Genomic DNA, 15,538 nt, shown 5'->3' with positions numbered 1-15,538 from the left:
ATATCCTGGTTGACAGGTGGTAAGACACTGTTAAAGTCTCTTATTAGCCAACAGAAAATGTGAGTTTTCCTGCCAAACTTTTTTAAAGGCCAATATAAAGAGGCAAAGAGAAAAACCCTAACAATTATCTGGTTCCATAATTAAAGTTTCAGAATGTATCAGCCACCTTTCTTTGTAATCTAATTTATGAAGATTTTGTTTTCTGTAATTATCACACAACTGTTCTCCTTTTATGTAGAAATCTTGAAACTGAGAGTGAACGTAAGGTGAAAAAGAAAGAAAGATGTAATTTGTTTGACTTTAAAGTATATACACAAACTGATAGGAGTCAGCAAATCCATCTTGAAATGCACATAAAATTCCACAGTATTCTGCTTTTTAAAATAATGTGTGGGTTCTCAAACTCACATAGCATAGACCACATTGTGATAGCATCTTCTGGACATCACCCCCTCCAATTCACAATTGTGTAATATCCTGGGGGCAATTACAGTAATTGCTTATATGGAAGGAATCATAGGAAATTGTTTGATTTTAAGCTTCTGCTGATGGCTCTGGTCGTTGCCACTGTTCTGCTTTTACAGCAATGACCACTAGTGGAGACAGGCTGGTTCCTTCTTCTTTCCAGCTATTTTTATAGGCATTTAGGCTCTTGACTACAGTAGAAGCAGTAGCTGGAAGCAGGAGGATGGTGCCTAGCACCATGTGACCTGCCAGCTTTCCAGTGACCACCATTAAATGCTTCACGGACCACAGTTTGCAAACCACTAAGTTAATACAAACCTACTGGAGAAAAAGTGTTTTCATCCTATTAGACTAGTAACTAACAGGAACTCTTAGAGAGACATTTTCCATGTGTTCTGTCAGTTGTGGTCAGCTTATTACATAGTACATAATTGTATTTTCAATCTTGAATGATTGATCGGTCTGATTAATTGTAATGTAAGCAGCCAAACTTACATAGCTTGAATTTGACAGCTAAAAGTATTTATTTTTCATAACACTCTTTAAGGAAAATGTGAACCCCACTAGCTCATGTACCTGCTGTAGAAGAATGGAGAAAAGCAGCTATCTTCTATTTAAGTGCACGGTTGATCTACTAACTCCTTTAATCCTAACAGCTTTCTTGTCCTAAAAATATAAAAGAAAGTAAAGCCAAGAAAAATTGCATTAAAACTACAACTTGCTTATTTTTCTGCTCTCATACGCATGTACAGCTGACATACTGAAGACCAGAGCACAGAGTGTTTTTCTAGCTGTTGGGACAAGGGAAATGAAAATTTAAAGACAAGATACTGCTGGACTGTGGTCAGCAACAGCAACCTCCCTCTCCAAACTAAAATAGTTAGAAATCACTTTTCCTCTTGGCATTTTCTTCACTTAGGTGATGGTGGCCTGTGATGTACAGGAGGTCAGACTAAATGATCTCATTGTCCCCGTCTGGCCTTAAACTCTATGAATGTGACTCGGTGTCCCTCTCTACACTGACTACAAAGCCATGTTTAACATCACATCACTTAACATGACTCCTTAAGGCTGTATTGTCATGTTCAGTGAACACAAGCCCAAAGTGTAAACTGATATTTAACTTGTTTTATTAGCTTATCATCATTGCAGTATCTCTTGAAGAAAATATTTTTGCAGCAGACTACAACGTTGTATACGTTACATTTAGGAATACAAAATGGGCACTTAAAAATATTTTTAGTGTGCTTTTTTTTATGTGAAATACACAGTTCCATAAGACATTTCCATAAAGCATGCAAGGTCAGGAATTTAGTAATTTAAAGAGTTTTTGTTTAAATAGAACAGGGGTTGAGACTAGAGTATTATGAGGTGTGAAAGAAAAAACAGAAGGATTGATTGAAGGCAGTAGAACTATAAACAAGTCTGATAAACTAAATATTGCTATAAAAGCTGGAAATAACTACACAAACGTTATTGGAGAAAGGAACTCATAATAGTAATAGTCAAGGTGCCTTGTACTTTGCAGAACACAGGAAGCATTTTGTGGCAAATTCCTTGGATGCTGTGGCAGTTTGGCATAGCAGGTTTCTGCAACAGCTTCCTTTAAATAAAATCTGAGGTTTTTATGAATTAAGTATGAAAACAAATAATGTCAGCAAGAAGTCCTCTGTGTCTGTTTTGCTTTTCAGCTCATTTTATACTTTTTTTTTTTTTAACATCTGCAGTTTTCAGTATGCCAGATTTTTTTTTGTACTGACAACACCTCAGCTGCATCATAGAAAGTATCAGGAGTGGGAAGGGGAAATGTCAGTTCTAGCAGTTGGGTACGGTGAGCCTTTTTGCACTGGAGAAGCACGGGAAGCAGTTTGGTATTGTGGGATCAGTACACTAGCTGCACGCTTCTGCTAAAATTATCATAGTGAAACAGTTAATGCTTGACATAAAAATTCTTATCTTTAGGATTCAGACTTAATCCTCCAATGAGATGAATGGTATAGCTTACATCTTGCAGAGTTATTGTTTCAGGTTGTCTGTCTGGAAGATGACACATAATTTGTTTATGCTCTGTTATAGTTGAAAGTTATATTTGTAACTATAAGGATGAGAAGCTTGTTTTTAATGTAAGCTTAGATTCTTAGCACATTTGTGATAAAGGGTCAATTTTTCTGTAGATTCCATGGTTGAAGCATAATTGGCGTCCAGGTAATAATACTTTGCAATTCTGTAGTGCCCATAATAAGAGGATCACAAAGTGCTATACAAAGTGTAAGCATCTCCTAAAGCTCCCATGAGGCAGTAAGGTAGTGTCCCTCTTTTACAGATAACTTCTGTATTTCAGTTTATGTAAGTGACATATCCAAGGTTACAAAGCAAGTTGGTAGCAGAACCAAGCAATCTTCCTGACTTCAGTCCTGTCCTCTGACTTCCAGATCATGCTCATTCCCAGTATGTATACTTCCCAGCAAGTATTCCCAGAATGTGAGTTACATGACAGTGAAGTAGTTAAAAGTCCAATTAGCTTAATTGGCATATTGATTGATAGGTGATGTCTGCTTTGTAGTAGTGTCTTCAGTCTCTACACTGCATGAATGAGAAACAAATAAAAAAGGAACTTGAGGAACAGAGAACTCTGGAATGTTACTGAAAGATTTTCTTTAGCTATCATGGGTAAAGTTTTAAACTTCAGATTCTCTTGTTTTCCATTACTAAAGCATCAATTTCTGTTGTAGCAGATAGAGCTGCACTTCAAACTGAATGTATTTACAAAATTAAATGGAAATAATACTTGATTTCAGAGGACCTGAAAAGGCAAAATGCAGTACTGCAAGCAGCACAAGATGATCTAGGACATCTACGGACACAACTATTGGAAGCCCAGGCTGAAATGGAGAACATCAAAGCCATAGCTACAGTTTCTGAGAATACGAAGCAGGAAGCTATTGATGAGGTGAAGAGGCAGTGGCAAGAAGAAGTCGCTTCACTCCAAGCAATTATGAAAGGTAAGGTCAGAGGAAGCTAGCTAACTACTGCAGTTACAGCAAGGTAAAGTACCATATTTAATAGGTGATGTTATTGTGCTTGATGCTGTACAGCAGTAGTTCTCAGCCAGGGGTACATGTACCCCTGGGGGTAGGCAGACATCTTCCAGGGTTTACTCAACTCATCTAGATGGGTGTTTCTCAACCTGGGGGTTGTGGGACAGATTTATGGGGGTTGCAAGCAGGGCAGTTGCCTGGGGCCACATGCCACAGGAGGCCCTTCGAAGCTAAGTTACTTGCTTCAGCCCTGAGCAGTAGGGCTTGGGCTTCAGACCAGGCTCACAAGCGAAACAGAGGCTCAAGTATCACACTGAAATGTAAGTACAGTATATTCCAGTTGATTTATTTTATAATTTTATGGTAAAAATGAGAAATTAAGCATTTTTCAGTAATAGTGTGCTGTGATATTTTTATGTCTGATTTTTGTAAGTGAGTAGATTCTCTGCTTTGGCATGCAACTTTGATTTGTCTTGCGTGCCCAGAGTCCTGAAAGGAGAACAGTAGTCTGGAAAGGCCGAGAACCACTGCTGTACAGAATGTGCAGTTTGTGCCTTGGAAGTTACATTAAGCAGAATGGTGATTTCAGTTTTTAGCTGACCAATTCCAACATTGTCAAAGGCAGCTTGGTTCTTTTTTCACTTAATACTGCAATATGAACTCTTGCAATATGGACTGGGAAATTCGTAGCAGGTACGGACCATTCTTCAGGGACTGAGATTATAGCCATTCCTCCTTCACAAAGACAAGTAATGGTATATGTAACCTGGTTAGTCTGACAGCAGCTTCAGGATGACTTGTGTCTCTGCTTTGGCATGCGAAGTGACTTTGCCAAACATTTAAATGTCTCTCCATTGTCATCACATTGGCTCTTCCCATGTCTTGTGTCTAAATATGTCGTCATACTTTCTTTTTTCTCCTGCAACAATATAGAGTAGTTCATATAGATCACATTCTAGCATGCTGCACACTCACTGATTTACTCTTGATAGCAACTACCTGTAAGGAGGAATATACACACAGTAATTTAGGACATAACCGCTATTGTGATAACTATTTTTGCTAGGAGTACACAAAGTAATCACAGTAGTCTGAGTCTCACCTGTTGGTTATAGGTATTGCAGAAACCTGCCTCGTTACATATTTACTCTAGAGAATACAGCTTTTCATGTATTTTGGTGTGGCAGGTGCGGCTGCTCTGCAACACCGCCTCGTAGGATCAGTCTGGTGCAGTAGGCATTCACTACTTTAGTCTGAACGTTGTGGCTGCCTGCCTAGACCAGGGTACCCATGCAGTAGGCTTGGCATAATCTTTCAACAGTGAAATAACAAACAAAGGATTTGGCTGTCTGTGCCTTTAATTAAAGAAAGAAAACCTCACATGCAAGCACTTTGTTGTAGCTCTTGAAGGCAAGGCCCTGACCTCCTGGGTTAACACTGAGAAGCTTTTCCTCTCTTCCAGTCTTCCCCAGTTCTGCCACTGATGACAAGTAGGCAAGCCTTCTTAACTGGACTGCTGGCTCTTGATTGATCAGTATTTCCTGCAGGCCTGTGGAGGACTGTCTTGTTGGTAGCGTGGTCTGAGTGGACTTTCCCTGAGCAGAGAGTGTCAGGGCTCCGATGCCTGCTATAGGGAGCAGAGAGGATCGATACACCTTGTCACAGTTGGCAAGTAAACATAATTTGGCTTGTTAATACACAAATAACAGAACTAGACCAGTGGTTCTCAACCAGGGGTACAGTTACCCCTGAAAGTATGCAGAGATATTCCAGGGGTACCCATCTCATCTAGATGGGTATTTCTCAACCTGGGGGTTGCAGCGGGTTTAGGTGTGTTGCAAATGCAGGACCGGTGTTAGGGGGTAGCAAGCAGGGCAGTTGCCTCGGGCCCCACACCACAATGGGCCCTGAGAAGCTAAGTTACCTGCTTCAGCCTTGGGGAGTGGGGCTTGGGGTTTAGACAGGGCTCACAAGTGAAACACAGGCTCAAGTGTCAAACTGTATTTTTATGTTTGATTTTGTAAGCAAGTAGTTTTCAAGTGAGGTGAAACTTGAGGTACTCAAGACAAATCAGACTCTCGAAAGGGGCACAATAGTCTGGAAAGGTTGAGAACACTGAACTAGACTATTATAGAAGACCCTAGAATCCCAACCAAGATCAAGGCTCCATTGTGTTAGGTGCCATACATACAGATATTACCTGCTTTGAATAATTTACAGTCTAAATAGACAAGCAGAGTTACCTGAGAAGGTTTAGTCTTTTCTGTGTTTTGGGGATGTGGAAGTAATTTTTGTTGTTCCTTTTATTTAAGGGAATTTTGGTTATTTGCATAGTGTTTAGATTGCTGTGGGTAGATTTTGTAAATCAAAATAGAAATAGCATATTTGAGCAATGTGACTCTTGGCATGAATATAGGAGGCTATTTAAATTAGTGATGTTAATAGAGACTAAATTTTAGTTCCCTTGGATCTGTTGAGTTACTGGTAGCTTTCTTGGCAAGGTGCAGTTCATTGCAGTTGTGGTTAGTTCTTTGTTCAATGTGATCAACTAAAAGGTATGACTGGTCTCCAATGCAAACTACAGAAGCATATAGCATATCATAGGGCAAACTAAATACTACCGTTGCTGTCTTGGATTGCTTGTGCCCAGTTTAGAGGCCCTTAAATAGTTAGTTATTTTAAAATAGATATATCTTGTAAAATTTTTCTTTACGTGATAATTTTGTTTTAGAAGATCATTGTCGGACTTTTTTTTTCTCAGAATAGAGATCCTTTTAAAATATGGACAGTTTACTTATTTTATTTAAAAACAAAAACAAAAAGCCAAAAACAAAATCCTGAATCCTATATTAAATTTTAGGATGATAGGAAGTTGCCTGTAGACCTGTTTAAATAGTGGTAAAAATTCTGTAGTTTTACTGATTTTTTTTCTTTCACTAGCAGAATCCTGTATGATCTGCAAAGATTCAGAAGTTCTGTTGATTCATGTTTTTGTGTCCCTGTAAACATTTCCGGGAATGGAATCTAACACGCTTTGAGGACAAAGTCAAGTCTATAACGTGACATATCTCAAGATACATGTACAAGATGTAGCTTATTTCTAGATCTCCCTGCTCTTCATGAGGTTGCAATACTGCAAAGACAGTGTGCTCAGCTTCTGTGAGGGGGGAGAGAATCATTTGAATCACTCCATAGTGATGCTTTTGGCCAGTCCTGTAAGTGGAGTTTCAGAAGGTCCTCAGCCAGAAGGGCTGTATCTATAATGCAGGTACTGGGGAACAGGGAGAAGACAAAAAATGAAAAAGATATAGCCTTGAATGTCACATAGAATTGAAAGGATTGCACAATGCAAACAGCAAGCTTTGCACAAACATTCTAAATTCTGAATGTAAGATAATGACTTTCTTAGAAACTGCATAATTTGTTGTCTTACACTTTATAACTTACACTGATAATGAAAGTTTCTGTAACATTGCTTCGTAGAAACTGTTCGTGACTATGAGCTCCAGTTTCATCACAGGCTGGAGCAAGAGCGAGCTCAGTGGGGCCAATACCGGGAAAACGTTGAAAGGGAAATAGCAGAGTTGAGAAGGAGGCTATCTGAAGGTCAAGAAGAGGAAAATCTAGAAAATGAAATGAAAAAGGTATGCTGAAATAAATCTCTAAATGTAAAGTGAGGTAGTAGACCGCTGTTAATGAAAATGTTTCTACTGTTTCAGAGTAATTAGATATACTTTAGAAAGAGCAGTAAGGCCTAGTCCTGCAAACACTTACTTATTTGTTCCCATTGAAGTCAATAAAACCTGATTCTGCAGTCGTTCATGCAAAGTATTACTATTTTATTCTCAGCCCTGAACTTGTAACTGGGACTACTGGAAATCTGCTTGCGGAATTTTAAGATATGGGGGAGTCCTTGCATTAGATTCTGTGGAAATCTTCACAAAAAACTGTAGTCCGATAAGTAAACTCAGAACTGTTTCGTTTTTTCAAATATATTGTTTCAGATAATAAATAGATTTAGTCTTTGTCATACATCAGTGATTTGGAATCTTAAAATATATTCTATAAACCTCTGCTGGGAATGACCAAAGGTGCCAGACTTCAAGGTGTCTCTTAAAGATTAGATTAATCTTGTTTTAAATAGCATTGCCTATCGTATTAGTTACTCTTTTCTAAATCAAATATAAGATAAGATTTGCATAACAGGAAATCTGCCACTTTATCCTTACTTTGAATGCCTGTGAGAGTCAGACGGTAATATTTTTCCTCCGTTGATAGCAGTTTTATGTTTAAAGCAAGCAGAGATGAGGAAAAATGGCATCACTGAGAGTGATCACTTTAGATAGGCTATTACCAGCAGGAGAGTGGGGTGGGGGAAGAGAAAACCTTCTGAAGTGATAAACACCCATTTTTTTCATGGTCTGTGTGTGTAAAAATATCCTCACTGCATTTTCCACTTTTATGCATCCGATGAAGTGAGCTGTAGCTCACGAAAGCTTATGCTCAAATAAATTGGTTAGTCTCTAAGGTGCCACAAGTACTCCTTTTCTTTTTGCGAATACAGACTAACACGGCTGCTACTCTGAAACCTGAAATATCATGGATTCAGGACAAACACAGACACATGGTACTAGGGAAGTCAGTCATTGGCCTGGGTGGAGGATGAATCAAGTACACAAGGTTTTATCTCAGAAGAATGTTAACAGAAGATGATTGCCCTAATATAAAACAAGTGGTATCTCTGAAAGAAAAATCTAAATCTTACTGGAGCCTTTTGGGAATTCTGATCTCCGACATAGGCATGCTTTAATGGTCTAGAGTATGTATTATCCAGTAATCCTGCGTATCGCCTTCCACACCTCATCCTCTTTCATTCGCTGTCAGAGAAGTAGCTCTGATGGTATATTTTCTGCTCCCACAGCTGGTTTGTTTTAGGGATTTTCCTAATTTAGTTCAGGGAATGGTGCCAGAAAAAGAGCATAGCGTCCACCAGCTGGAATGTAATGATTCATTTGGACCACTGCTTCTTCCCTGGATAGCAGACCTGTTCTGGTTGAGTCAATCAACATGTCTGATAAGATTTTCATAATAACTGAGTAGAACACAATCAGTCCTATCCCAGAGAGAAATCCTTTTTTCCTGTGTGGAGCAAAGTTTCCTCTCTCTGTATGAAGTGCCCACCAATGGGGAGATGAAGACCAAGACTTACATTGCAAAAGTCAGGTTAGTAATGTGGCTCCTACACCCAGAAATATCTCATTCCCTCACAAGTCAGTTTGGTAGGCTTATGATCAACCTCTTTTGTCTTCTGGAAACAGTAAATAAAATGTCCTGCAATGTCAGGACCTAGGATGTAAGGCAGTGAATGACACATATCAAAACTGGCAAAAGTCCCTGCTATGTGTGCCCACCTTTTTCACCGCTTCCCAGACAGTACAAAAGATAGGAATGAGCGAGCAGTGGTGATACTCTTTGCCTTTCTGGCCAAAGTGGTTATGGTACTCAGACTAGGTTAACCTAGAATTGGATCTTTTGATGTCTTTTTCTCACAGAGGTCTTCTATTGTGAGTCAAATCTTCAAACCAGGATCAGATAGGTTTTAAAATTAATTCTTGGATGAAGTTAATATTATTCTCATGAACCCCCAAAAAGCAGTCAAATGATATAACTTATTCAACTGTCTCGTGTAAAGTCCATAGTTTTAACTGCAACGTAAAACCAGTGAAACATAGCCTGGAGTTCTCCAGGAGGGCTTTGTTGTGGTCAAGTCTCTGTAATATAAATTCTCAGCATGTTCAAGAAACACAAATTTTGTACAGATCACATCATTAAACACTTCCATAGGGCATGAACCAAATTCCAACCATTTTCAGGCCCTAAAGCACAACCTGGGAATCTCATTCTGCTCCTTAGAGTGCTACACAGATTAAACTCTTGTGGGAAGTATTGTCATTCTTCTTATGCATTAGAACAGGCCTCCCAATAGCTACTATCTCCAATCAGTTAAGCTTTTTGTTTTGTTTTAATTTGAAGTTGTGAGCCCTCACTAATGGGCCCCAGTATTCTACTTTGAATTAAGACAGGTAGGCATTCATTCCCTACGTAAATTCAAGAAATATTCTGGTTAAATATTCAAGACCAGTCCTTAGGAGCTCTGAAAAATCTCATGGCAGAGTAGTCATGTCTCCCCTATTGAGATGTCTTGGATGGCCATAAGTTAACCAAATTCTGCCTATGGGTCATCTAAATTTATCCAGTACCACTTACTTTCTTTTGGCAGAGGGTCTTCTCCATGCCTTTGTGCCCAGGCAGGGATGGAGAAGATATTCTACTTCCTTTTGGATGTCCATATTTAAAGGATAATCCTGCTTCCCATGCTTGGGGCACACTACTATGAAAATCCTCTTGTAATGGTTCTGAAGACTTTAGCTCAAAGAAGAATGGGAAAAATTTGTGCTTACCTGCAAATTTTCCTTACTATAAATAATAGGATCCACGGATCCGGCTCACTTTGGAGATAAGCAGTCATCTAGAATAGAGATGGAAATTGACATCCAAGGAGTAGCATTTACCATGCTTTGCAGTAGAGGAAGTTGTTTTCTTCCCCACCCCTTCAAAGTATAGTTAACACAATCTGTAATGTAGAAACGTAAATATGTGTGAACTTTGCTGTGGAAGTTCTCAGCTGGAGGGAATTTCAGAAAGTGGGGCATTCCCCTGCTGCCAGTACCTGACAGGTCTTCTGCCCCAAGCTGTAAATAGGTTTAAGTGCCAATTGCAATGGATCTGTGGACTTCATTACTCTAAAGGAAATTTTCAGGTAAACACACACACATTTTCCTATTCCCTTTTGTTTGTGTGAGGTCTTTCAAACTTTTCCCTTTTTTAAAAAGAAGTAGTGATATCTGATGGGAAAACTCTTTTTTTTGGGTGGGGGGGAGTATTAGAAATAATTCACACTGTCAGAAATTTGGAAGGGTTCATTATTTTTCTTCTCTTAAATAGATTTGCATAAAAAGCCTGGGGTGAAATTTTGGGACCATTTAAGTGAGTGGGAGATTTCACCACAGGGTCTTTTTTCCTAAGATTATCATCTCACCTTGCTTATTCAGCATCTGAAGTACAGTTGGTGTGATTCAAACTCGGCGTGTTGCAGATAAATTGAACGGATGTGGCAAAGAATGTGAAGAGAAGAAATTTTTCAGTTGCTTATATACCAGCACTGAGAGTCTGAGTAACAAGCATGGGAATTCAAAAATTATCATGAAGAAATTTTGATGTAATTTACATTACCGAAACCTGCTGGGATAACGTGCATGATTAGAATGTTCAAAAGAGGAAGTTACTCACCTTATGTTGTCACGAGGATTCTTCTAGATGTGTGTCCCTTTGGGTGCTCCACTTCAGGTGTCGGTGTGTCCCTGCACCACAGATCGGAGATTTTCAGTAGCGGTGCTCAGTTGGGGGTCACTTGTTATAATGTGGGTAGGAAGGATAGAGTGGATTTAAAAAAAAAATTGAGGGCTTGGTACTCTACATTAGAGACACTGTTACCTGTTTCTGAGTCATTACTAACTCAGAACCATAGGATTATGAATGCATAGGGATCAAAGTGCTAACTAATAAAACCCCGTAGGGGACGCTGGTGGGGATCTGCTACAGACCACCGAATCAAACTGGAGAACAAGATGAGTTACTCCTTCAGAATTTGTCTGTAATGTGTGGAAAGAAAAATTTGTGGTGGTATGGGGGACTTCCGTTTTGGAGACATGCTGGAAGTCTCATACAGTTAGTAGTGAAACATAATTAGAGTTTCTAAAAAGTATACATTTTCTAACACACACACATTGCACCAACATGAGGTAACTCTGGTTTGGACCTCATTATGACAGATAAAGATGAATCCATCACTGAACTGTAAATTCATGGTTGCCTAAGTACCCGTGATCATGACTGTGGTTTATATTCAGTGTGGACAAAGAAAGGACCATTCCAACAAACTTCACTGGTATTAATTATATTCCACCCTTAATTTTTTTTAAATTAACTGAATCCCATATCAGCTTTTCCATTATTTTACATTATGTGTAAAATCAGTACTAGGCCCAACGTTTCATCAGTGATCTGGAAGTCAGTGTAAAATCATTGCTGGTAAAATAAATAAAGATAAAGATTGGTGGAATGATAATGATGAAGATGGAACAGTCATACAGAACAACATGGATCACTTGGTAAACTGGACCCATTCAAATAAAATGTGTTTATACAGCCACATGCAAAGTTATTAATCAGGAACAAGGAATGTAGGCCTTACCTAGAGAGAATGGTAGACTGTATCCTGGAAAGCAGACACTCTGGAAAGAAATTGGGTGTCATGGCAACTGAACGTGAGATCCTAGTGCAATGCTGTGGCATATACCTATGTCTATGGCATTGATGAGACCAATATTGGAATACTGTATCCAATTCTGATATCCACACTTTTTAAAAGATGTTGAAAAATTTGAGATGGTTGAGAAAAAAACCACAATGATTCAAGGGCTGGAAAGAATGCCTGGTAGTGGGAGACTTAAAGAGCTCAGTCTGTTCAGCTTACCAAAATGAAGATCGAGTGGTGGCTTGATTACAGTTTAAAAATACTCCTTTGGGGAGAAGATACCAGGTACTAATGGGTTCTTCAGTCTAGCGGAGAAAAGTATAATAAAAACCAGTGGTTGGAAGCTGAAGTGAAATTCACGTTAGAAATTAGGCACAAGTTTTTAACAAACTGTCAAGGGAAATGGTGGATTTTTCATGTCTCCATGTCCTCAAATCAAGACTGATTTGCTGTAGCAGCACAAGTTATTGGGCTCAATACAAAGATAGTTGGGTGAAATTTAATGACCTGTTTTCTACGGAAGGTCAGACTAGATGATCTAATGGTCCCTTCAGGCCTTAAATTCTGTGAAGTTCTACTTGTATGAGCCTTGCAAAGCATTCTTTCTTGTGGTGTCTAATAAATGCAGAAGAACAGAATGTAATCCCTGAGAGCAAACTTCTTCCACAGGTTAGGTACTGTATTTTTAATAAGAATTAAGTAGGACCTTCAGCTTTCTCTAGAACACCCAGGATTAGGCTTTGCCTCCGTTTATAGTAGTTGCAGATGTGAGATTGACAAGAAGACCAATGACCAAGCAGGTTAGACGATCCTGGAATGCACAACTCAGTGTTAGTGTTGAACTGACCTTTATATGTATCTTACGCACACTTTAAATCTGAGCCTAAATGCTTGCTTCTAACCACAGAGAAGGGAAAAACTCTAGCAAAATCAATCCCATTGAAATTTACATATCACTTTCCATCTTTCCGCTTGATTGCTGCTGAACAGTCCAGTTTTACCTTTGCTGACCTCCCTTTCTCTTCCACTGAACTCACCAGGTACATTAGCAGAGATTAAAATTGTCCTTTACTTTGTGTTCAGGACTCAGCCATGAGAAATTAAAACTTGTAATGAAAGGCTGTTGGAGATGCTAGTAGTATTTGGAAAAGAGATGTTAGAGAACTTATTAAAGTCCTGAAAAAATATAGATTGTCTCTTAATATAGGCCATAGTGAGCAGCTATGAGGGTTTCAGATCCACTGAACAGTACAATTGAGAGAAATGTTCAGCAACTTTATTCATTGAAACTTTGGAGTTTCAACTCCTGCTCCTGGTGTTTGAGGAACTTTATTGCTAGGCTGACTGGGTGCCGGTGAGGCATATCTGCTACACATTGCTAGTTTCTCCTTATAGGCAGTGAATTTACTATGTTTTTGTGGGGGTGGTTTCTCATTCTTGCAGGTTTTTTTTTTTTTTTTTTTTTGGTTGTTTTAGTCTGTTTTAGACCGGCAGAAATGGCAGTGGCGAGGTGCATTAGAAATGAGTGAAGCCTGAAGAAATTGGAATTTTCTTTCAAAAGAGAACATGCCAAAACATATTTTAAAAAAATTAGGATATTTCATTCGCTATTTTTATAACTTGCAGTTGTGTTCAGAACAAGTGTTTGTCAACAAATGGACCAGAAAACAGGAATTTGGTCCATGGTAGTGCTGCCTTGGCATCTACTGCTACATAAAATGTTCTCTTTGAAGCTTTTCTTTTGAAGTGCAGTTTTCATTTTTCCTTATGCCAACCGCCTCCAACAGAAGCTAGAGGAAAAAATGAGGTTCCAACCCTCCAATCCATAAACAGAAACCCAAAATAAATGGTGCATCTAGATTTTTTTTTTCCTTTTTTGTAGCTTAAACAATAACTCTATATTGTTACTTATGAATTTTTGAGTCTGAAGAATTCCATTGTATAATTGCTGCTGATTCTGCTGGAGCAGTCACTTTGTAACTTGGAAAAGCTCCAGTACGCACTTGAAAGAATGTCGGGGCACATAAGATGTTGGGATATCAAGGCCAGCTTCCAACCTACATACTTCTGAATTTGAGTACTTACTGCATTGTCCTATTTTAATTCTTACTATTTTTTTACCTGGCTCTTTTTCCTCTTCTTCCTGCTTTCTCATGAGTCTTTTCTCATCCTCTCATCCAATTTTTTAACTTTTTCAGCACTAACTGAAAAAAAGCCATGTTTTTGACAGCTTTGTTTTGTACAATTTTGAAATACGTAGTGTGGTAACACTGAAAATTGCTTGATGCTTTATCAATAATTCTTGAAATCTAAAAGTAGCCTTCCCAAGCCCATGAAACAGTTATACGGTATTACTATATGTTACCTGCGCCTTTTGAACTTCAAGAGTCAGTAAACCAATAGTCAGTAACTAACTTTGTGTTGCAATTGCATGATCTCTGTCTCTTTCTCTCTGTATTCTACCTAGCATCATCTTGGTGAAAAGGCTATGCTTTTTAAATACAGAATAACTCTGTGTACACGTTTTAAAACTTATGATCATTCTAGTTAGGCAGGGGAAAGATGTACTAGCTTTCTCCTGTAAAAGCAGACACATGGCCAAATTCATCCATGGATGTACAATTACATTGCTTTCAACAAATGGGATAAATTGTATTTTGTCCTAGAGAACACTTGGGACTAGCTAAATATATAGTTATATAACAAGTATTGTAAACAGAAGTGTGGTTTGATTTTTGGCGTATTGGTTTTGTTCATTTCTCTTGTGGAAGAAGACTGTTTTTGTTGCAAAGTAATATGTTGCATAACACATTACGAACTGATTTCAGGCCCAAGAGGATGCTGAGAAGCTTCGTTCAGTCGTGATGCCTATGGAGAAAGAGATTGCAGTTTTAAAGGAAAAACTAACAGAAGCTGAAGAAAAGATAAAAGAACTGGAGGCTTCAAAGGTGAGGTGAAATTTTACTCTATAGCTGCAGAGAGAATGTGCATCTTCCATTATGGCTGTTTTATTGATACACACAATTGATTGCAAACTTTGTGGCAGATACACAAATAAGGATGTAATGTGAAGTGGGAAATGCACAATACCCTTGTCTTGCAAATAAAATATTCTAGACTATACATATTAATTTGTGTTTCTATTCTGGGGATCTGATAACATGTAAAAAATATTCATGCTTAAACCTGAGCTCATGTAGTTTAGATTATCAGAAATATCAGTAATTAAGCTCCATACTGGTGGATATAGTCTGTCCTCTCAAGCAATTAGGTGTCACTACATTATAGGCCATTTAAAGCCACAAAGGAAGTTTTGTAATCGGTAGTGTTTTTAATCTTCTAGAACTAGGACTTCCCCTCCAGAGGTTGCTAGATTTACTTTCTTATCCTATATATAAAAGTAAGGCATTATCTGCAGAATTTTTTTTACATCTTACATTGATCTCTTCGCAGCAACTCCTAGCATTTTTTCTATAAAGTTTTACGTATCCAGAATTTTTGCTCCATCCGTTAGGCTAGAAGACATGTTTAACCCAACTTCCTAAAAAAAAAAAAAAAAATCAATCAAAGGGAATAAAGAAATGAGCACTATATTGCCACAGATTAGCTGCATTTTGTCTACTGTTTATGGGGAGGGGAAAGTGGCAATTGAAGCATT

General features: G+C 38.4%; 1 protein-coding gene and 1 long non-coding RNA gene across 6 annotated transcripts in view; one reads left to right on the top strand and one right to left on the bottom strand.

Annotated features, from left to right (window-relative positions):
• The window catches only part of RABEP1 (rabaptin, RAB GTPase binding effector protein 1), a 75,384-nt gene that overhangs the window by 24,592 nt on the left and 35,254 nt on the right, over positions 1 to 15,538 (top strand). For all 4 annotated transcript variants that reach the window (XM_048824482.2, XM_048824479.2, XM_048824483.2 and 1 more), the window contains 3 exons: positions 3,264 to 3,467; positions 6,987 to 7,147; positions 14,709 to 14,828. In XM_048824482.2, the coding sequence (XP_048680439.2) occupies positions 3,264 to 3,467; positions 6,987 to 7,147; positions 14,709 to 14,828 (485 nt within the window). The remainder of the gene's footprint in view (positions 1 to 3,263; positions 3,468 to 6,986; positions 7,148 to 14,708; positions 14,829 to 15,538) is intronic.
• On the bottom strand, positions 1,373 to 14,713 carry LOC125624126 (uncharacterized). Of its 2 annotated transcripts, XR_012665360.1 has the most exons (5): positions 11,818 to 14,713; positions 10,854 to 10,973; positions 4,927 to 5,130; positions 4,270 to 4,422; positions 1,373 to 3,048 (listed from the first exon to the last, which is right to left on the bottom strand). It is a non-coding gene; the product is annotated as an uncharacterized LOC125624126 (long non-coding RNA). The 2 variants fall into 2 exon arrangements; XR_012665359.1 differs by having other exon boundaries at positions 4,270 to 5,130.

The sequence above is a fragment of the Caretta caretta genome, chromosome 17 (assembly GCF_965140235.1).
Source record: "Caretta caretta isolate rCarCar2 chromosome 17, rCarCar1.hap1, whole genome shotgun sequence".
NCBI lineage: Eukaryota > Metazoa > Chordata > Testudines > Cheloniidae > Caretta > Caretta caretta.
The sequence above is the reverse complement of the archived record's forward strand: the minus strand, read 5'-3'. Positions and strand labels throughout refer to the sequence as shown.